Raw genomic sequence first — 21760 nt, 5'->3', positions numbered from 1 at the left:
AAATTTATAAGGTGCTTTTATAACAAAATATTTGGTAGAGAAGCCAAGGACCTCCTCCCCCACACTAATATTAAAATATACATATATTTTTCTCGAAGGGCAACCACTGTATTTTAAATGCTTTTAAACGAAGGTGATTTAGAAACAAAGCCCAAAAAGGGTTGGGTTACATCACTTGTAATTCAGTTGTGAGCGATTCGCACATTTTGACGATAATGGAGGATGTGTTTTTTATAGTTTTTAATCGAGGAGGGCATTTCCAACCGTATCTGAACTCTCCTCAAAACATAAAGCTAAATATATATCTAAATACATCGGATTGATGACATCTCTAGTGGCAATCGAGGTTACACACTGTTGTTTGCGGTTTGTTTAGTTAATTGTTAAAAGGTAATCGGAAACCGATAAATATTTTAGAAACGCGGCTTTTGAGTTTTGTAGTGAATATTTCGACTTATCATTTGCAATTGACTTTAGAAAGCTTTGTAAAATATTACAAAAATATTATATATATATATATACATATATATATAACTTATTTGTGAAGTAAAGTAATAAGCCAGTTAGTGTGAAACATATTTTGTAAGCCACGAAACATTTAAGACAAATTACGAATATTTAATTAATATACAAGATACAAATACGAACACAAACAGGATAGCTTAAAAAATACAAAATATTTAAGCATTAAAACGTGCAAATCTCATCCGATCGTTAAGAACACGTCTGAGATTGGGGCTCTTAGAAGAAAGAATTTAATTAGTAGGATCCATCTTAGGAGGAGGGAGTGCGAGGCCCCGCACCTCGAAGACAAACGGTCATCCACAACAATCCTCATACACTCAAAACACACACATATACTATATGTATAAATAAATATATACGACGATTAATTTATTGAATAAAAGAGAAATAAACATTCATAATTTTTGGAAAGTCTTTTATATTTATTGTGGGGTGTAAATACCTATCTTTTATTTTCCCATTTTTAAATTGAAACATCTTTATGCGGTTTAAAAGTACTTCGTAGATGAACATATTAGCGCTGATCAGCGAATTTATTATCAAGTACTGTTCAATCAATACGATGTAATTAATTGCAGAAAAGTGGATCTTTTTCACAATTTGGGCAAGTAATAATATTAACACAAAGTTTTTCAAAACGTTTTAATTTTTTTTATTAATTGGTATTCATATAAAAATAAAACAGGCACACATAAAAATAAATAAGCTATATAATTTATTGAGACTAACCATATTGTTCGATAGGCCACCGTTGATCATAACCTCTTCACATCGATTCCGGCACCTCCACGGGCACCTCCTGGAATATACTTCTCGCTGAGGATAATACACTGATATCCGCGCAGTTTATAAAGGTTTCCTGGGCTCCACAGCCCATGGCGCCCGTCCCATCCTCACAAACACCCCAATTATTTCCCGCCGTGTAAGTCCAGCGCAATACGCAGTGAATGCAGTTGAGATCGTTGGGAAGCTTCACGGTTACTGGGATATCGCCAGTGGTTGTGTTGATGTAGTATTTCTGGCTACCATCGGTGAAATTCAAAGGATATTGATTAAAGCAATCGTCCGACTCGCTGCCATTTTCGTCCAAATTGCAGATATGGAACCGGAAGTAGCCCAGATGATTGGCCGTGATCTTAACATTGACTTCCGCCTCAGCTACGCCGGCAAAGCTCTTTACAATCACTCCACTGCCATATTTTCCACCCAACTCATTGGGTCGCGGCTGCTCCATGCTCCAATCATCTCCGCAAAGTCCACAATTGCCGTCATTTTCGGTTTGTTTCTAAAGGGTTAAAAACATTAAATGAGCTGTATAGAGTATTTTTTGAAGGATCTCCTACCCAGAATCCCCCGCAATATAATGCATTGTCATCGTAATTTGTTGGCGCCGAGGAATCGTATCGCCAACGCGAGGATCTTCCGGTTGGACTTAACATCATCCCATGGCCCTCCAATTCAACCATCAGATTTAAAAAGCCTATACTTAGAAACAGAATAAATTGATAGGTATTCATTTTCGTAACACTTTCTTTGTGGCCAACCACGAACTGGTCGTGGGCTTATATAGGTCTATTTTCCCAAACCTTATCAGTTGCCGGGCAGTTTATGTTTGTTTTTGATTTTACGCCCAATAACCGTGAATGCATCTTATCGGCTCATAATCTTAATTTGGTTTATGATTATTGCAAGTTGAAATTTGGGAGAATTCCTTGTATCTGACCTGGGAATTGCGATAACATGTATGACACATCTAAGCAATACGCAAAATTTTGGTAACCTAATCATAAAAACTTGGAGGACTTATTTATTGGACTATTATTATTTCCCCCACCAATGCCATTTTGATAGAAGTTCAAAGGCTTAGAAAACTTTTCACGTTTTCGCAAAACTTGTTACCCAAGGTCAAAGATTCTGAAGTGCAATAGTACCAACAGCGGAAAGAGGATTGATTAAAAAGCTGTTTATAAAATAAGAGAAAATAATGTAGTCAAGTTCCTTGAACATCGTCTGTAAAATCTGCATGCTCAATCTGAAAAAATAGTGAAAATTATGCTACAGTTAGAAGGAAGCGTTTCCGACCATCAAAAGTATATATTCCTGATCAGGATCATTACCAAGACCGTCTGTTCGTCCGTATGAACGACGAGATCTCAGCAACTATATCGAAGTGCATGATGACCTGCAAAACCACGGCCAAAATTATTAGATCGGCGCATAAACAGGTGCAAGTGCAGGTGTAAGCAGTAATCGATTGGAGCATGTAAGTCTACCTAGATCCACAGCTTCCCCGCCAGTTCCATGGGAACAAAGGGTAGAGAGGGTAGAGAGATTGAGGACATGCCATTGATATCGATCATAGTCACGAAAAGACGTCCGAAACTTTTTTAATAAAAGGCTGCTAAGTCTCAGCAGCATAATCCTCGAGTATAAGTACTTGTCTGTGGAAATGCGGACTTCATTTGTTGCACTAAGCTGGTAAATTGTCCCCTTTTCCAACTGAACAACTAAAATCCTTAGGACGCGCACGGTGGCGATGATAATATGGCCCACACCTATTGAGTAAAAGTTCTTTGTGGCCAGGCTTAGACAGTCTTCGACGACCGGATACACTTCCTTGGACTCCTCGGCGGGCACTATCTTTTATACCGAAAATCTTTCAAAATATGTTATGCAACATATTTCTGCCAGACATACAAATAGCTAGATTCATACGATAATCAAAAACCGCAAATGTATTTGTAACCAAAAAATTTCGAGCGCATAGGGACTTGTTGGGGACTAAAAAATCTAAATTCTTTATAAAATAGATTGTATTGTCTTATATTCTATTCTATTTGGTTAGTGTACTACATGTATACCCTATGCGGTTAGATGCAATGTGAAGATTGTGTTATTTGATTGACAGCCTGTTACCCAAGTAGCAAGTTAATCTAATTTGTTTAAAATGTAGCAGTATTATTGTTATTTTTTTATAATTTGTATTATTTTCATTGCTGACTTTTTAGGTCAAGACCCTGCAGCAATGCTGTATAACTACGGGCTGAAGAACAAGTCTGTCTGGGCATGTTATTTGGAAAAGTACTCTGCGAAAGCCAAATTCTGTTTTTAAAAATCTTTTTTGGCATAGTTTTGGGCTAACTTAATTAATAAAACGAATATATTTTTTAAAGTGAGTTCATTTATAATAAAAGGTAAATGAAACCAGAATTGTATAATAAGAAACAGCTTCACGGACCCAATAGACTAATCTTTATAATGTTCACTCATTTATTTATATAACTTTGGCTGACTATTTGGCTTTTAGCATTCTCAGACATACATAAATGGCAGTTCGTAAAACTTCAGTCTGGATTTTCAGGCGACCTCGACGGGAGCCACTGGCTCTGCACCACTGACCAATTCCTTGACCAGGTTGCGACCCCAGTAGACGCTCACATCGGCGCAGTTCTTAAAGGTTTCCTGGGGGCCACAGCCCAAGGCTCCGTTTCCGGAACTATCGCAGATGCCCCAGTTGTTGGCTGGAATATACAAGAAGTTCAATTAATTTTCACCTGAGCTCCAGGTTTCTTCTGGCCACCACTCACCACCCACATAGGTCCAGCGGAGGACGCAATGAGAACAGGTAAGACCCTCTGGCAGCACCGCTGTCACGTCGAATTCGCCGCTCTGTACGCCGATCTGCAATTTATCGCTTCCATCGGGGAATCGCAGGCGGTTCTGCTCGAAGCACTCCTCCGACTCGCCACCGAAGGCGTCCAGGTTGCACAGGTGGAACTCGAAATGGCCCAAGTGGTTGGTGGTGATCTTCACGCTCACGGTGATGGAATTGCCTGCCACGTAGCTCCTGGTCACCACGCCAGCTCCTCCGATGCTGCCTCCGATCTCGTTGGCGCGGGGCTGGGCATCCAGGAAGTTGTCGCCGCACAGTCCACAGCGACCTCCATTGTTGGACTGCGTCTACGGGTTTACAAACACAAATTTGATGTTAAAGATTTTGGCGGTCCTCGCTGATATAGAACACAACATCTTTCCGTAGCGATGAAATCATAATAAACCATGAAATACCATAAAAAAGGAATATTATAGATGTCACTAGAACATGTTTAACCCAAACTGGAAAGGCTTCTTGTAAGGCTTCTTATGTTTGTATTCTATGATGTTAATGACTAATTAACAAGGTAATATTAGACATAATGGTTAGTGAAAAATTTTCACTATTTCCAACTACCTACATACTTAAATGTCATCAGTTCAAAAAATAGGAGCCAGGGTGGCGAGATGATAGCAAAGTAAAAGCAAATATAGTAGTTAGGAGCAACAAAAATCTTCAAATATCGTAGATATTTTCGGCTCCTCATCCAACTGGGGCGTCACTTACGTACAATCCGCCGCAGAAGAGCTCGTTGTCGTTCCAGTTCTGGGGGGCGGATCCATCGTAGCGCCAACGGGAGGATCTACTGGGCGGGGACAGCATCATGCCGTGGGCGTCGATCTGCTGCAGCCCGATGGCCAGCAGCAAGGTCATGCTGAGCAGGTACTTCATGGTGTATATTTGGCTTTCACTTTCACAATGCCGCCCGTATGGACGCATTGCGTTTTATATGTGCTCCTGTCCAACTTATCAATCCCCCAGGGATCGAGAGTTTTACAGTAGCTCTCATGGCGATAAGAACGTGTGATAACACTCAGTATAAATAATAACAGTATTGCAACTTCCTCCAACCCGTCCAAATCCGCAGAATCAACACTTCAGCTAGACCCGATAGGATAACCATCTCCGAGTGCCATAATGAAATATTTATAAAAATGTCGATTGACCATAAGGTATGTAGATTGAAGGTGGCCCGAATAGATACTGTTGAAGTCCTAATCACAATCGTGCAATCTGAAGTTCGTTTATTGGATTAAGCGATCTCAAGTATTGGCCATTGATTGTTTGTTTTGGGTTAACGTCTTATCGGTCGGCGATTTTGTTTAAATTTGCCGGTTTAAAATGAATTCCTTATTTTTGTTGAAAGCAAGTACATCTTGTTTTGCATAATTCTTATCTTCTTTCCATGATTGCTATAGCGGTTTGGAGACAGTTTTTTGGTGGAATAATGAATACTTATTCCTTAAAGGAGTACCCAGAAAAAGTTTAGCTTGTGGGCGTTCCAGTGGGAGTGGCGATCTACATTGAACAAACTTGCACGCTTAATATGCGAACAGGCAGACGGAAGGATTCGCATTGTTTCGCATATATGTATACTATGTAGGTATAACCAACACTGTAAAACAAATTCAGTGTTTTTTCTTCATTTTCTGTATTTTTATATCCGTTACTCGTAGAGTAAAAGGGTATACTAGATTCGTTCAAAGGTATGAAACAGGTAGAAGGAAGCGTTTCGGACCACAAAGGATATATAAGGGATATCAATAGCCGAGTCGGTCCTGTCTGGCCCTGTCCGTCTGTCGTCCGTATGAACGTCATGATCTCAGGAACTATAAAAGCTAGAAAGATAAGATTAAGCATAGACGCAGTTTGTTGACTCATTTTGCCACGCCACTCTAACGCCCACAAACCGCACAACACTGCCACGCCCACACTTTTGAAAAATACTGTTATAGTTTTTGATTTATGTATTAGTCTTGTAAACTTCTCTCGATTTGCCAAAATTCTTTTTGCCACGTCCAAAAAAACTGCCAAAAACTGCCAATGCTGAAATTTCTCCTTCGCACTTCCACTAGCCGAGTAACCGGTATCTGATAGTCGGGAAACTAGACTACAGCGTTCTCTCTTGTTTCTTCTTTTTGCATTCTCGAGATCTTAGTTCACTTTTTTTGTGCAATAATTGGCTACATTTTCTGGAAATTTTAAATGAATTGATAAACTTGAAGAAATATAATATATTAAAAAATTACAACCCAAGCATGCCAAATTTAAAAAACCAAAAATTTATAATTATATATTTGCTTAAAAATTACCGGAGTGCCAACAATATAGCAAACTATTGCACAATCAAAACAAGCCTTATATCTTGAGAATGAATAATCTAGTGTACCCTTTTGTTTACGAGTGATTTATATTATACATTTTTAATGTACATATATGTACATGTATGTATATATTTTTTTTACCAAACTAAGAATTTAATTCATGATTGCAATGTTTATATTACTAGTATATTGCTAGTCCAGGAATCTAAAATTAGGAAAGGTAAAATTATTTTAATAAAGTATATTAAGTTTCAAAATTGGTTCACCCTAACGAAAGCTCGTTCACTGCTAAGAGCGAGCACTGTAATATCAATGTTAAATTTATGGTTAGCAGTTACTTTTCAGCAGCCCTGGCTGAGCCTCGGCCAGGGCTGGAAACATCTAAACAGCTGTAATCCTCCCCAAAAAACGAACGGAACAAAAGGAACAGAAAAAACACGAAAAGCTTGTTTCGCTCTTACACACTTCCAGCGTCTTGGCCGCGTCATGAAAATAATAAATGGCATGCGGGGGGTGGTGACGTCGGCATTGGTGGATGAGCTCATACGAAAGCGAAAAGAAACAAGTTTAGCTTTTTGGAATACGGGCGACCACGATTGCAGCTTCAGTTTCAGTTGAACGCGAAACGCCAGCGACGCCGGACCGCGAGGGAGCGATAGAGAGAGAGCAAAAGAGAGCCGCGAAAAGAAGAACGAAAATCGAAAAAGTGTGTGACAAAAGTTTGCGAGTGTGTGTGTGTGCGTGCTAGAATTGTACTAGCCTTGGTATCAGTATAAGTACAATTCTAAGTAGAATCGCCTTTCTTTTGTCACTAATTGGAACTAAAAATTCAGAAAACAAGCAGATTCCAAGAGCGTGTTACGTGGCCGTCTTTCCGATTGGACAACTGACCAGCTGAGCTGCTTGATACAGTTCTAATCGGAGACTTGACTTCTGAAACATTAAAATGCAATGATAATTTAATATTTTCAGGCCAAATCAACAGTAAGAATCCTAAATTATAGTGCAAAACAAATTAAAAACCTAAGAGTGGGTTAAAACTTCCGAGCGGCTAAAACAAAATCAATAATTGGCCCTGCGTCCGGCCCTGTACGTGTGTGTGCTATTGTGTGCCAGTGTGAGTGTGGGTAGGTGTGTGCGTGCGTTTTTGTGAGAACGACAATTGGAGCAATGCCTGCTGATTGATAGTAAACCAGAAGAAAGGGGCTTACAAACATACATATAAAGGAATCAATTAAGCGAAGAATAAGAAAACCTAATTAAGTGCAATAACTGAGTGATCATGCAGCAACCCGCCACGCCCAGCACGCCCGTTAATAACGCTCCCTCGGCCACCCCCGTTGCAGGCGCCGGCCCGGCTGCCTCTGCTGCCACGGGGGCCAGCAGCACCCCCATACGCATAAACAGTGCCAAACAGCACGGGGCGGCGGGTGGAGGGGATACCCTGGTACACCCCGCCACCCCGCACTCGCACTCAATGCCCGGAACGCCGCAACAACAACCACAGTCGAGCAGTGTGCCCACCGGCGGTCACCTGCTGCAGCTGCAGGCGCCCCTGCCTTCCGCGGGGGCCGCGACCCCCTCTGGCCTGTCCATGGGCGCATCGAACCAATCGCTGGGCGTGAGTGTGGGCGCCGCCAGCAGCGTCAGCGGAATCAGCATCACACCGCCAAATAGCGCCGGACTGCGTCAGTCGACAGGTGAGTGGAACCCCCTTTTACGCGCCCCTCTCTCATTCTCTCTGTCACTCTCTGTCGTTGTCGTGTTCTTCTACCCCTCTCTCTCTCTCTCTCTCTCAATGTCATTCATACACACTTTTCGATTTGATCAATCGCAATCTAATGCAAACGAAGCGATTCGCACAAAAAAGCACACACTCACACAACTGCGGTCAAAAAAATAGCACAAAAGAAGTCACACGTTTATTTTGCTGACTAATCAGGAATTTCGGACCTAGTCGTTGATAATGTTAATCTGAAGTGTTAAATTCTTTGCAAAATTATTTGATTTGCTAGTTAGATTGTAAGCCATAAAACATTACTCATGCTTCTTTAGATGTATGCGAGGTATTTTGAGAATTTCTCTCAAAAAATTTTTCATTTTACACAATAAATAAAGAATGCTTTAGTTTGGATAAAATAAAAGGAAAGCCGAAGTAAATTAAGGCGAGTACAGAGTTTAGGACCTTCTTATCTTATCTAAACTTTTATCAACTCATCCATCAATCACTGATGATAAAAGCCGTCAATAAAGTCATTAACCCAAGTAGAAATAGAAAACCGATTAATAATAAACAACTTAATAGTATATCTAAGTGCTCTTGTTTTGACCGCACTTGTACACCATACCATAGTTTCCGATTAAAGCTTCGAATTTTTGTTCCGTATGCTGTGTGTTTTGCTTGTTTTGATTTCGCTGCTGCTCACATTTCAAAATTCCAGCTCATTCATCAGCCGCTTGCCGGCTAATCCGTAATCCGTAATCCGTAATCTGTGCCCGTACCCCATCCATCCGTAATTCCAAGCCATCCATCCCGGGGGCCACGTTATCGCCCAACACTCGGCTTTTGTTCGTCATTTAGCGCGCTTCCGCTCTGCGGGCCCATTCAGTCATCCATGTGAGATTTGGTCGCTGCCTGGTGTTAATTGACTTGCATGCCAGTTGTCTGAGTGGCTCTTTTGTCAAACTCGTTGGGTTGCTAGGCTACTGGTTGCCCGGGTATTTCGGGGTGAGTTTATTGTGACTGTCGCCTGCCATTGGCACCTGTGCAGAAGCCACGGATTCTCGATTTCCGTATGCTTACAGCTGATTTTCTAATGTGCTGTGTTCATCTGCCAGTCGACATTAATTGACGCGTATTATTAATTATTCGCGTAATTGAGTTAATGGAATGCTTATTAATTAAATTGAAATGGCAAGTAACAGTCATTACCCAAAAGCGCAGTAATCGGATAAGAAGGCATTTCATTGGCTTAGTTGCTCAGGCGTTTTCGAATTAATTATGTTATTCCTATTTTTCTAATGACATTACAATCAGTTAATTTAAAAAAATGTTTAATATTCCGCTTTCCTTCAAATTTATGAATCAACACTTGTCAGATAAAAAGCATTCAAGTGCAAATGACGTCACTTGTTTAAAGTCCTTTCGCTTGCCTTCGTAGTAATTTTATTATCTTCCCAAGCAGATGGCATCACATTCTGTTGACGATTTTGTATTTATCTGAAATTGTAGGATCTAATTAAAACATTGTTCATTGCCGTTTCTCTTGTTTTGTTTTTGGCATTTGTATATATGCATGCACATACATAATTCAACAAAAGACCATATGTGACGTTCATCTGCCAGTCTATATACGGTTTTTTATGTTTTTTAATTGATTGAGATGAGGTCATTCATTTTCCAGCTGCTAGGATCAAGACTACTATTAGTTACAAGGATTGCTTAATATTATGGTATCATGCTCATCATTCTAATTGTTAATTAAGCTAATCGAGAAGTGGAATAGAAACGTAACAGTCGCTTAGTTGCCTGCAAAGGGAGAGCTTAATTTATCATGTACTCTATTTAAAACGTTTGGAATTGCCTCTTAAACCGAACAATAATTAGAAGCAGCTAGCACTTGCTCAAGTTTTTGATTCCATATTTCATGTGCTTTATTGATTAGCATTCGCATTTTGCTTTCTATCGACCCTTTACGGGAAAAAACTGATAGTTGTGGCTTGTGGCCAAGGGGGTTACCTGGTAACCAATGCTGTTCTACGGGATTTTGCACACGCACCATTGGCTTGGATGACACTGTGGTTTGTTGCTGTTTTATATGGTTTGCTTTATGGCGTGCAACTGTCATTAATTTTTTATATGCACGCTGTATTTCTTTATTGCCCAGATATATATCCATAACTAAACAATACCTCCATACAAATATGACTGGGTTTTAATAAGGGTGGACCTGAACAGGTTAGAGGTGTGTAAATTCAAGGTTAGTTTCTTAAAGTGTATTATTTGCGAAACTATCATGAAACTATCACATATTTGACTATACTTATCAAAAAGGTGCCAGTTGAAGTTGAAGGATTTTTAACTTTATGACTCGCAAAATTGACATTATACAAATTTAAGCGATAAGAAAACTTTGTCATCCGTTAAAAATAGTTTTTATTGAGCACCATAGATTAAAAGTTCCGCAAGGTCCACTATACTGCACCCTATACCGTATATATTCGCAATTAGCTGACACTAGCACTCACACTCACACTCACACTCTTATTCACTTTTCATCCGAATGCGGCTTTATAATTACCATTGTTGCCGCCTCCCTCTTGCTGTTTATTTTTGCGGCCCGGGCGGGTGGAACAGTCGGTGCGAACAAACAGTACCCGCATGGAAATCTATGCGGAAAACTGCATGTCATAAATGTTCGGAATAGGATACACCTCTCAAACGTGTAAACATACGCTCCGCCCACCGCCCACCGCCCCTTTCAACTGCCCCGCTTGCGGTATCTGCGCCCCAAAGGTGCAAAAATGGGAAACTGCGTACAAAATAAATAGAAGAAAAATCGATGCATGACTGCATTTTGTGGGATGTCTTTACTTATGGGCCAGTCAGGGCTTAAGCGAATTGAATACATTGTTCATGTGGAGCAAGCCACATGCCAGTTCACAAGATTGTTTAGAGTTCTGGTTGCTATGAGTGATATAAAGATTTAATGTCCGTAGAAGCCTAAAACTATGCAACGATCTTTCTAAGATAGTAGGACAGCTATAATCATAAATGCTGATTAGCATATTGTATTGAATAACTAGATTACTTTTAAAGTTTGTGGGTCCTAAAAGTTCGAAACGAGGATAAAAGTCTTCTAAAGAGAATGCATTTTTCGGCTACATTTACATAGTTTTAAAAGTGGGCCTCCGTGAAGGACGAAAAGGAAAAGCAGGGTCAGTTGGTGTATTCCACCCCCCTTTTTTGACTCACCTTCCAGTCCGCGTTCTATTTTTGTTTTCGCTGAAAATTGCCCTCTCCAAAAGGTCAAAAGTGAGATACGGATTGCAGAACAGAGATGCAGCTTACACAGAAAACAATTACTACCGAAATGAAGCACTATTATATTTCTTTATTCGAAAAGAAAAGTGCTAATTGTAAGATGTGGTTATAAATGGTACAAAACGTAAACTATAAGCTTGTAATATTTTGATTGCCGTGTACGTTTGTTCCCTAGTCGGATTTAGTCGGATAATGCTATTTACATCTGCATTTGCATATTAAAAGGGTCACGTGAGTGTGAAGGTGTGTCTGTGTTGCGATGAATATTTTACAGCATGCTTTTGGGCAAATTACCGTCCGATAAATAAAACATCAGATGGACGCAATGGGTAGATGGCTGAGTGTGTTTTCTTGTGCAAGCCCCCATTGATCTCTCGCACTTCTTAAGTGAAGTTTCTAGATGAAGTCTCTATACGTATTGACCATAAAGTATAGTGACCGCCCGACCAAACACACACGCTCACACTAAAAGCCAACTAAGTTGTAATTGGATTACGTAAAAAAGCAACGAAATATACTTTGTGGCGGGGTCAACGAGAATGGGGGTCATTTAGACGGCGCCATTTTAGCGGCAAAAAATTACGTCATTTCGGGCCAATCCCAATGGGCAACTCAAAACTGCACTTTAGGTATGGTGCAGTGTCTTGCACCAGCTGGGATCCTTCGGACGAGAGTTTAGGGAACAGCCACACTGTAAAAAATGTATTTAGCTGCAGCAGAAAAAGTTTCGCTGTGACTCAAGCATTATCAATAACTTTAGTGTAGCCCTATGGTTTGCATTGCTCAGGCTTAGTGATTTTTATTTATTTGTTCTGTAAATTGAGTCATAAAGTAATCGTAGTTGTCGAGGATTATATCTATTTTCCTAATTAAACAGCTCTCGTTAGGTAGACATTTTTTTATTTTATTAAGTCATACGTGCTATTTACCTTATTTCTCAGCGTGCAGGGTTAATATGTGGTAAACGACTTTGGCGTTGAACTCTGAACTATTTGAAACAACGAGGGCGTGTTCTAAGTGCGTAAATTGATTGCCTGTAAGGCGTTGGCGCTTTATTTTAAATCAATCAGGGCACTGTATTGTCTTGGCCATCCTATCGCCATCGTTTCGCCATCCTATCCCAACCCACGCCATCCACATCTGCATCGCCATCGCAATCTTAATTACCGCCAGCCAGGCAGGCGCCTCCTTGGCGCTTCTGCTCCAGCTGCGTGCTGAGCTCCCATGTCCGATAGCAGACAATTGATGAGCGGCCATAATTAAGGCCGTAATGGTAATGGATGGGCGGGGGCCATGTCTTGAGTCTTCCTTACGCCTGATTGGATCAATGGGGCTCAGGCTTAGTCCTGTCAAGGATTGAGTGTTTTAGACTGTGTTGAACTGAACTAGAGGCAATCGAGGTCAATATGGAAGCTCTATTAAGTGTTTTGATAACTTTGATTTAAAGCAAGCTTAGCCCTTATCTGGCTTTTTGATCTCCTAAATAGCCAGAATTCTTAACAGATTATTCAGAAATAAGCATTCACTTTAGGCATAATAATACTTGATTTTCGTTGAGAAACTATGTATGTATCTGTATTTTTGTCACTCTGATTCTTCAATGGATTTGTGTTTTAAGTTTGTTGTCCTTATGCCATTCTGTGTGTTTCGTGTCCCAAAGTTTTCCGTCTTCAGTTGTACAATTAGTCGTTATCTATGTGTCGTGCGTAAACGTAAAACTGTCTGTACCAGTGACCTAAGATCTATAAGATCTATAAGCGCCTAACCTATAATATATATCTATATCAATATACATATTGCTCGCTTTCTTTTTCTCCCCGTATGTATGTGTGTGCTGCAAACTGCTCCTCAGTATTCGATTTCAAATTCAAACGGCGACCTTCGCTAAAAGTGCTCATGACCAAACTTCCGTCCACGGACAGTTTGAGTAACAGTCCGGCGCCATCATCGCCAGGTGAAGTTCCAAAAAAAATTAAATTTCCAGCACAGTTAAACAAGTAGACCGATACTTATCATTTTAATCCGTCATCATCAACTTTTAGTTTCTCGTATAATTTAGTTCTCTTTTTCACTTTCATCCATCGCTTTAATCTGAAAATCATGAAATGATTATCGCTTAACTGGGCGCGAGGTTTTGATCTTTGCCATCAAGACTGAGGCCCATCTCTCCGATATTCGTATAATATTTAGCTCTGCCTTTTCAAAATTCTATTCGCATGTTAGTAATTATATTCACGAACTGCCTCGGACACAAACATGAAAATTATTGATCATCGCATCTGATCAACTATTGGGTTATACAACATCCGCCGCATTCTAGCTTCCATCATCAGGAATAAAAAGTATTTTAACTTTGCCGATCGGCACGATTCTAAGACCCATTTGGTTTTGCAATTTAGGTTCTTTCTATGTTTTAGTTCCATCATCAGCACGTCCGTAATACTCATGGTTATCACCTGATCCCGCATACCAGTAGGACCTGGCTAAAGGCGACTTCTATGCATTTTCCTATGGCAGATTCCCCACGAGTACCCCACCCAAGAAAACCCCTTGCCAACCAAGCCATGTGTTCCGATTTTGGTGTGACGCATGTCGGCTTTTATTTTTGTTTAGAGCTTTTGTTGCGCTTTTTGTGCTATTGTTTTTGGCGCATTATTATCAAACAATTTTGCGATTGTTCGGCGCGAGAGTATGATTAATAATGCTTAGAGTGCCCCGCCACTCAACTTCTGCTTGATGTGGATAAATGCTTTCATGGCAATCATATCTTATCAACCCAAAGTTATAACATTCATAACAGTTTTACAACCTGAAAGTTTTGCTCTGTGATAAGAACTAAATGGGTCATATACATGGAAAAACCCTAATCGGTTTACTAATAATTAAATGGCCAAGGATTGCTCCGAAAGGTTTTTAGAAAATCGATTGTGTCATCCATGGGGTGCCTGATCTTTTGGACCCGAGATATGACAAATCGTTTCCCTCCCGGCAAACTTTTTCACCGTATCTATAGTGTGGAGCTCCTCATGGCTGATAAGATCCACAGACATGTTCTGATTTCAGTGATGAGTAATAGTCAATACCTAGATATCAACTCTGCACACCTGGCCGTATTGGTGATCCTTTTCTTTTCATGGCCCCCACATATTCAACAGGTTTCAAGGGTTTTCTAGCTGTGGTCGGCCTAAAAGAACATGCTCTACTTATCGAGGCTTATCTGAGTGACATATCTATGATATATTTTGCAGGTGTTTCTTTGGGCTTTGCCATTTTTCTTCATTGTCAATAGAACCTTGTCAAGCAGTAAGACACAGAATATAATTAGTAAGTCTTCGGAATTATTATCTTTACTGGTCCCCTAAATGTTTTATAACTTTCTGCAATTTTTATGCGCTTGAGATGGCTAAATTTTGGTCAAGGTTTGATGTTACACGGATTCAAATCTCATTTATAAGATTTTATGATACAGTTTAGTTGGCATATCTCGATTTAAATGAGCCACAAGCACTGGGCCTTATTTGATTAATACTCGTTGGTTTGTATTATATTACAAAATCGAAATCAAATTACAAATCAAAATAATAAAATAATGTGCAAGCTTCGCATTGGGATAGGTTAAGATGATCTTATCGCGAGGAAGCACAAATAATCCGCCTTATAGGGGGTCCAGCACTTTCAAGCATCTTGATGGTGAGATCATATAGCAGTTAGACTTGCTAATAGCTCCATATACATGTGTCGTCGGCGTCGGCAGCCGTTTGCCGCTCTCTCGTGTGGATATATATGATTTGGAGAGAGCGCAGTCGGCGTTGATATCGTTATCTGGGCAGAAAAAGCACACAAAGTGTACATGTATGTATATATCTACGCGTGAGTGTGGTAGCGGCGACAGCGATGATCCTCTCATTTGAGGTATTTTGGCTTCGCAAACATCCTATATATCTTTCTGTTTTGTCAAAAATATATGACGAAAGCCAGATAATTGCTGAGTGGGTCGTAGTGGGCTGGTGGGCCTCTGCCGCTGCGCTGCGCTGCCCTGGCACTTTTGTCATTTGCCGCTGGTGCTTTCGTTGTGTTAGTGCTCTGTGTGTGCGCTTTTCGAGCGGCAGACTCAATATATCTCAATCAGTCGGCGAGCGGCCAGCGGACGAGCGGCAGGCAGAAAGTTGAAAAAAAAAATAGACAAAATATAAATAAAAAGTAAAATAAACCAAGCAGAGGTCGGCGTCTCTGAATCGGTTCTCGCATCACGCATACGCCATGTAGTGCCGACCTGTGAAACGTGAACGGGAATGAGCGAAACACAACAAAATATGCAAAAATAAATAGAAACGCAATTTGGAAATACGGTTTGGAGCGGTGTCGCCTGGTCATGAATCTCCTACAAAGCAAGTGACAATATTTAAGCCAACTGTTCGAAGGGAATTATAATTAATTCTTCGAGTTTTTCTCGCTCATGTGTGGTTTTGCATACTAAGAGACTGGCTCTTTTCGGAGGCTTTTATTTATAGCTGAGCAATAAAAATAATTAATAAGAATGCGAAAGACGCGAGGGCAGCAGTCGTTTGGCGATGATTAAAGTGCAAGTGCGAGATACTTGACAATGCCAGAGAGTTCTCGAGACCCCAAGACCCTAAGACCTCAAGACCTCAAACACAGAGAGCATCTTTTACCCGATGAGGTTGTACCGAGTGTGTGTGCGGCTCTGTATCTTGCTAAATAAAATAAAACATATTTGTAAAATAAATAAACCGCTGCCCCTTGAGTATCGCACCTTGAAACATTGTGCGCGGTTTTCCTCTCTGGTTTTAGTTCATTATGCTTCGTGCTTTTCGCGCTTTTCTTCATTGTTGTGCCTCGTTTTGTTTGGTATCGTTTTTTGGCTTGGTAGATAGGCGATGAGAAAGTTTCCAAAAACAATAGAAACCTACTACTTCATTGCTAGATCGATTAGATACTTCTCGGAATTCAGAATTCAAATCATCATGTTTGCTACAAGCGCCGTACACACACAAATCCAATGATACTTGGATCCTAACCAGAAAACAAAACTATGATCTTTCGTATTACAGGAATCGCCAATTGGGCCTCTGACAATCGGGATGGCAATCTGGCAGATAAGGCAAGTAAAATATAACATCATAGCATGTAATATCCGCACCAAACTATATAACTTTAATTTTGAGTCGCTAAATCGTATCGTCGGTGTACGAAATCTGGGTTATTTATGGGGAGGGCACAGAGATAAGAGTTGCTACGCTTCGTTGTTGTCTAATTTAGTTATAATCGATTGGCTGGCGGTCTGATAAATAGTAAGAAATATACATATGCCCGGGTTTCGGAACATGCCACGTGTCACATTCTGCCATAAAGGTGACAAATTTTTTACTTTTATCCGGTAGCTAAGCAAATTATAAATGCTAATTAGATTAACAATGCGTGTCGGATTTCACCTTAGGAAATTTAAAGCTTAATGGGCAATTGTAGCCGTACTTTTGACGTAAGCGCATGATAAATTTGACCGAAAAGCGAACATTACTATTACGAAATAGGACAATGCATTTGAAGTATTTAAATATATTTCACTGCTGCAGAACGACAAAGGTTTCTAGCTAGCATTGATATTAATATTTGAGTTTATCTAAATACACTTCTCTATTCACCAGTCAGCTGCCGATGCCGCCAAACTCAACAGGAAAGAATCCTACAAGGCGCAGAGGAAGAACTACCGGCGGGAGAAGAAGCGAGTGGCCAGTGAGCTGATGAACTCCCTGCAAGATCCTGCGGTTATAGTGCTGGCAGACTGGCTAAAGGTGAGTCTACAAAATATATTAATCCATTTGCATTTTTGGTAATTTAAATTTAAATGTTATTTAGGTTCGAGGCACTCTAAAGTCGTGGACAAAACTGTGGTGTGTTCTGAAGCCTGGCCTACTGCTGATTTACAAGAGCCAAAAGACCAAGAGCAGCCACTGGGTGGGCACGGTGATGCTCACCTCCTGCCAGGTGATCGAGCGCCCCAGCAAGAAGGATGGCTTCTGCTTCAAGCTCTTCCATCCCCTGGAGCAATCCATTTGGGCGCCGCGAGGTCCCGACAAGGAAACCATTGGTAAGAGGATGTTTAGAGACTTGGCTTGTTTTATACTTTCATAGGCTCACTAGTTGCACGGGACAACTAAAACCTGGTTTTCAGAGTTTTCTGACTTTGTTTAAAAGTTTTAGAAATATAAAAGCTTTATAAAGTAGTTGTCATATTAAAACTGATATAATTTGGTGATCTCTTTAAGGCACTTACTAACTATGTGTTTCTTTAAGGTGCCGTGGTCCAGCCGTTGCCAACCGCTTACCTGATCTTTCGAGCTCCCAGTCAGGCGGCCGGCAAATGCTGGATGGATGCCCTGGAGCTGTCCCTGAGATGTTCTGCCCTCCTGTTGCGGTCCAATAGCAGCACGGGAACTGCTCCAACGTCCAGCTACATGGGCGAACCCCTGCCCGTCTCCCATGAGACGCAGTGGTCGGAGGCGGACTACGAGAAGCACTTCAACGATCACGGTAAGTGGGCGCAGTTCCTGGCACTGCCATCGGCTGAGCTGGACACTTCGCGATCCGACACCAGCCTGTCCGCCCCGCGGACACCCACTCCACTGTTGCAGCAGCTCTACAGCAGTGCCGTTAGCAACTGGGAGCGCACCAAGCGTCTACCGCGTTTCGGCCATCAATCGGAGCAGCGAAAGACCTCGTACAGCGATGCCTCCAGTGCAGAGCAGGGCATGGGTGGCGGATTGAGCATGCTTCAGCGCAAGCGGCGCCACTTGAGCCCCATGAGCAAGTCCATGTCCCTGGGTGCTACTCTGTGCAACAGCAGCTCCAGTGAGGATGACGACGAGGGCTATAACCACAGCCAGACTGGCTTACGTCCTGTGAGCGCTCCGCCCGATTGTCTAATGATGCCGCGCTTTCGTCTGAACGTGAAGGGTGAAAACGCCCCCTCTTTGTTGTTGTTTAATTTAGATGTTCATCATTGGGGGAAGCATATTAGAAGAATATTTGTATTTCTATTGTTTTTAGTTGTTGAAATACCCATAATGATCTAGGTTTTAGACTTAGATTTTTTTATTGACAACTTTTATTTCCAAGACTTCCAATTTGTTTCCCCCCAAGTTAGCTAGTTATCATCAGAGATTATACACACATAGTAGCAGTGGAATTATTGGTTCAAAATTCGTGTTTTGTATAATCACCGCCTGGTATTGGGACCCACTTTCCCAAAATTTTTCTTCGATTTGATCTATGGTTACATATGGTTAATCCTAGCGCTAAATACCCTTTACAGTATTCTGCTTTTGTGCCCGTGCGACAGGTGGAAAATGATCCCCTGATTTTCGCCAGATTCAGGCTGCTAGAGAAATGTCCGTGATTTCTTTTGCTCTGTTCTTACAATCCCATCTCACCTGCTTGAATGTCTTTTCAGATTTGGACGCAGACAGCCAGAATGAAGCACCCAATGCCGTCATGTCTGGTCTGGAGTCGGAATCCGAATCGGATCCGGCAGAGCCGGCGCAGGACGATGGCGTCGAACAGCAGTGCGTGGAGACCTCGTATGTGCCCTTCACTGAGGAGGAGTTTGGCGAGGTAAGCTAGCATAGTCTTTTAATTAATCCATCTTTTAATAATAATTATTTTCAGCAAGGGGAGCAGGTAGAGGAGTTGGCAGAGGAGAACAAGAGCCTAATTTGGTGCATTGTCAAGCAGGTGCGACCGGGGATGGATTTGAGCAAGGTTGTACTACCCACATTTATCCTGGAGCCCCGCTCATTCCTGGACAAGTTATCCGATTCGTATTACCATGCGGACTTGCTCTCTAAGTGCGTTTACCTAGTTTACTCATAACATCAACGATATATCAGCTAATAATCTTTTTTCGATCGCAGGGCCGTTCAGGAGGATGACGCGTTCACACGCATGAAACTAGTAGTGCAATGGTACCTGTCAAGCTTTTACAAGAAACCCAAGGGCCTAAAGAAGCCCTACAATCCGATTCTGGGCGAGAGGTTCCGGTGCTATTGGCAGCATCCCAGTGGCAGCCGAACCTTTTACATTGCTGAACAGGTGTCGCACCATCCGCCTGTGTCGGCATTCTACGTGACGAATCGCGAGGACGGCTTCAGCATCACCTGCTCCATCCTGGCGAAATCGAAGTTCTACGGCAACAGCACTTCGGCGGTGCTTGAGGGCGCTGCCACAATGACGTTGCTGCCGCGCGGTGAGTGTTACACGGCCACAACGCCGTACGCCCACTGCAAGGGCATCCTGATGGGCACGCTCTCCATGGAGCTGGGTGGCAAGATCAACATCGAGTGTGAGAACACCGGTTACAGGACGGAGCTGGAATTCAAGCTGAAGCCGTTCCTCGGAGGAGCGGACGCCACCAATGTGGTTGTCGGCAAGATCAAGCTGGGCAAGGAGACGCTGGCCACCATCAATGGTCACTGGGACAAGGAGTGTCGAGTAAAGGACTCCAAGACGGGAGAGGAAACGGTATTGTTTAAGGTGGATGCAGAGACACGTTCCAAGCGTCTCACCCGGCACATGGTGCCACTCGACTTACAAGAGGACAATGAATCACAGCGCTTGTGGCAACGCGTCTCCGAAGCGATTGCCCGTGAGGATCAGGTTGCCGCCACGGAGGAGAAGACCGTGCTGGAGGAGCGCCAGCGAGCGGATGCCAAGGAACGGGTCAGTACTGACTCTATCCATATGCCCGACCTTTTCGAGCTGGACAGCTACGGTCAATGGCTGTACAAGTACGCCGATCTGCGACCCTGGGACTCGCGCAACGATGTCCGCCAGTACGAGTGTCAGTTCAAGGTGCTGACCCAGACGCGTCACAAGTCCGTGCCCATTGTGCATGGGGCCGATATGATCCACCCCCTGCGTAGCTCCATTGAGACGTTATCCCGCACCCAAAGACAATCGCCAGCCGGACAGCCCTTACAGCCTGGCGGCTCCGTGGTGCCCAAGGCCAAGAATAAGAGTTTGGTGCTGGCGCCGCGCGACACCAACTCGGACTCCAGTCAGTCGCCGCAGGGAGCGGTTAAGCGCAGTTCCTCCAGCGCCATTAAGCAGTGAGTGGATTGTCAAACGGGAACCTTTGAGAAGAATTTTATTTTTAATTTTCGTTTTCTTCTTTCAGACTAGCCTTGGCCGTGGATCAGGTAAACCGGGTGCTGGAGCTGCACACCCGGCAGCTGAACGAAATCAGCCAGCGCCTGGAGCGCATGCAGTACTCGCCCCCGCCTAGTAACATGAGTCCGCTTTCTCTTCATTTGTTGGGCGGCGGCGTTTCGCAGTCGACGGTGATCAAGTCGCTAATCTACGCTCTGATCGGGCTGACCTTCAGCCTGATCCTGCGCTGGCTGTTTAAGTAGATTGGCGAAGTCGTTGTTGGTGTCATTTCGTTTAGGATTAAGAAAAGTTTTGGTCAACCTATATTTCCCATATATATATATATACACATACACACCCTAGAGTACAGACAACGTATATACTTTATTGAATTGTACATTTGGTCCTACTCAAATGCCTTTGCACGCTGCCAGAGAAATAACCCCGACCGAGGCGCGTGGCCAGAACATCCGTTGTGAGAAACTATGCATAGGATTAAGTGTTTGCCGTATGTAAGTCCCAGCAATCCAAGTCTCTCCCACAGACAAAGTCCATGTGCAAATCTCTTCCCCTTGAACCCTGGAAATTCTTTTCTCAAGATAAAACGTCTGGGTAGGTTAGGATGTCGAGAATATACATTAATATCAAAATATACACATACGTACGAGTAGATGCACCAGATTTCGTAAAAATTCCAATTAAAACGATGCTACTATAAAGCTAGTTCGCTTTTCCTTTCCTTCGATAGACAGTTAATATTAAATCACACGATTTAGGGTGTACGATGAACGAACAATGCTCGAGAGGCTCCCTGCCCCATAAAGCACCACTTATACACAGTGCAACAAACCTTAGAGATTTAATGCGAAAAGTGCTTATAGTAATTACTTGTAGTGTCTCTTATACACGAACTGTTTTTCCTCTTCCCAATACCTGCATACTTAGAATTTAATAAATTCCCTATTTCAAATCAAATCAGACGTGTTTTCTTCTGGGCATAGTGGAAAATTAAAGTTGCCTAAATTGGAAAAATTAAATGATTGCTGC

The 21760-nt window shown here is 42.1% G+C and overlaps 3 protein-coding genes across 8 annotated transcripts; 1 reads left to right on the top strand and 2 right to left on the bottom strand.

The window, feature by feature from the left end:
* Positions 1-1291: 1291 nt before the first annotated feature.
* Positions 1292-2042, bottom strand: LOC122622399. Its single transcript, XM_043800811.1, has 2 exons — positions 1869-2042; positions 1292-1810 (listed from the first exon to the last, which is right to left on the bottom strand). The coding sequence occupies exons 1-2, from the start codon at positions 2040-2042 to the stop codon at positions 1292-1294; spliced, it is 693 nt and encodes a 230-aa protein (XP_043656746.1).
* A 1840-nt stretch (positions 2043-3882) lies between these two features.
* LOC122621735 lies at positions 3883-5398 on the bottom strand. Its single transcript, XM_043799695.1, has 3 exons — positions 4907-5398; positions 4113-4485; positions 3883-4046 (listed from the first exon to the last, which is right to left on the bottom strand). Exons 1-3 carry the CDS (start codon positions 5117-5119, stop codon positions 3883-3885), a joined length of 750 nt encoding a protein of 249 aa, XP_043655630.1. The 5' UTR covers positions 5120-5398.
* A 1537-nt stretch (positions 5399-6935) lies between these two features.
* Positions 6936-21100, top strand: LOC122622299 (oxysterol-binding protein-related protein 8). Of its 6 annotated transcripts, XM_043800646.1 has the most exons (11): positions 6936-7210; positions 7477-8204; positions 13401-13502; positions 16621-16670; positions 17215-17361; positions 17426-17657; positions 17864-18100; positions 19020-19180; positions 19235-19413; positions 19480-20673; positions 20742-21100. In XM_043800646.1, the coding sequence occupies exons 2-11, from the start codon at positions 7787-7789 to the stop codon at positions 20974-20976; spliced, it is 2955 nt and encodes a 984-aa protein (XP_043656581.1). In that variant the 5' UTR covers positions 6936-7210; positions 7477-7786; the 3' UTR covers positions 20977-21100. The 6 variants fall into 6 exon arrangements, with proteins under 6 accessions (XP_043656581.1, XP_043656580.1, XP_043656582.1 ...); XM_043800645.1 differs by having other exon boundaries at positions 6936-8204; XM_043800647.1 differs by lacking the exon at positions 13401-13502 and having other exon boundaries at positions 6937-8204.
* The last annotated feature ends 660 nt before the right edge of the window (positions 21101-21760 follow it).

This window comes from Drosophila teissieri, chromosome 3R, assembly GCF_016746235.2.
Source record: "Drosophila teissieri strain GT53w chromosome 3R, Prin_Dtei_1.1, whole genome shotgun sequence".
NCBI classification, from domain to species: Eukaryota; Metazoa; Arthropoda; class Insecta; order Diptera; family Drosophilidae; genus Drosophila; species Drosophila teissieri.
Note: the sequence above shows the minus strand (reverse complement) of the source record. Positions and strands in the feature narration are given on the sequence as shown.

What these genes read in the sequence shown, in the direction of transcription:
- LOC122622299 (XM_043800646.1), top strand. Translation starts at nt 7,787, where the DNA reads ATGCAGCAACCCGCCACGCCCAGCACGCCCGTTAATAACGCTCCCTCG. An exon ending in ATGGCAATCTGGCAGATAAG is followed by an intron (nt 16,671 to 17,214) that starts GCAAGTAAAATA and finishes TCTATTCACCAG; the next exon opens with TCAGCTGCCGATGCCGCCAA. An exon ending in CATGCGGACTTGCTCTCTAA is followed by an intron (nt 19,414 to 19,479) that starts GTGCGTTTACCT and finishes TTTCGATCGCAG; the next exon opens with GGCCGTTCAGGAGGATGACG.
- LOC122621735 (XM_043799695.1), bottom strand. Translation starts at nt 5,119, where the DNA reads ATGCGTCCATACGGGCGGCATTGTGAAAGTGAAAGCCAAATATACACC. An exon ending in TCTTCTGCGGCGGATTGTAC is followed by an intron (nt 4,486 to 4,906) that starts GTAAGTGACGCC and finishes GTAAACCCGTAG; the next exon opens with ACGCAGTCCAACAATGGAGG. An exon ending in CCGCTGGACCTATGTGGGTG is followed by an intron (nt 4,047 to 4,112) that starts GTGAGTGGTGGC and finishes TGTATATTCCAG; the next exon opens with CCAACAACTGGGGCATCTGC.
- LOC122622399 (XM_043800811.1), bottom strand. Translation starts at nt 2,042, where the DNA reads ATGAATACCTATCAATTTATTCTGTTTCTAAGTATAGGCTTTTTAAAT. An exon ending in TATATTGCGGGGGATTCTGG is followed by an intron (nt 1,811 to 1,868) that starts GTAGGAGATCCT and finishes TTAACCCTTTAG; the next exon opens with AAACAAACCGAAAATGACGG.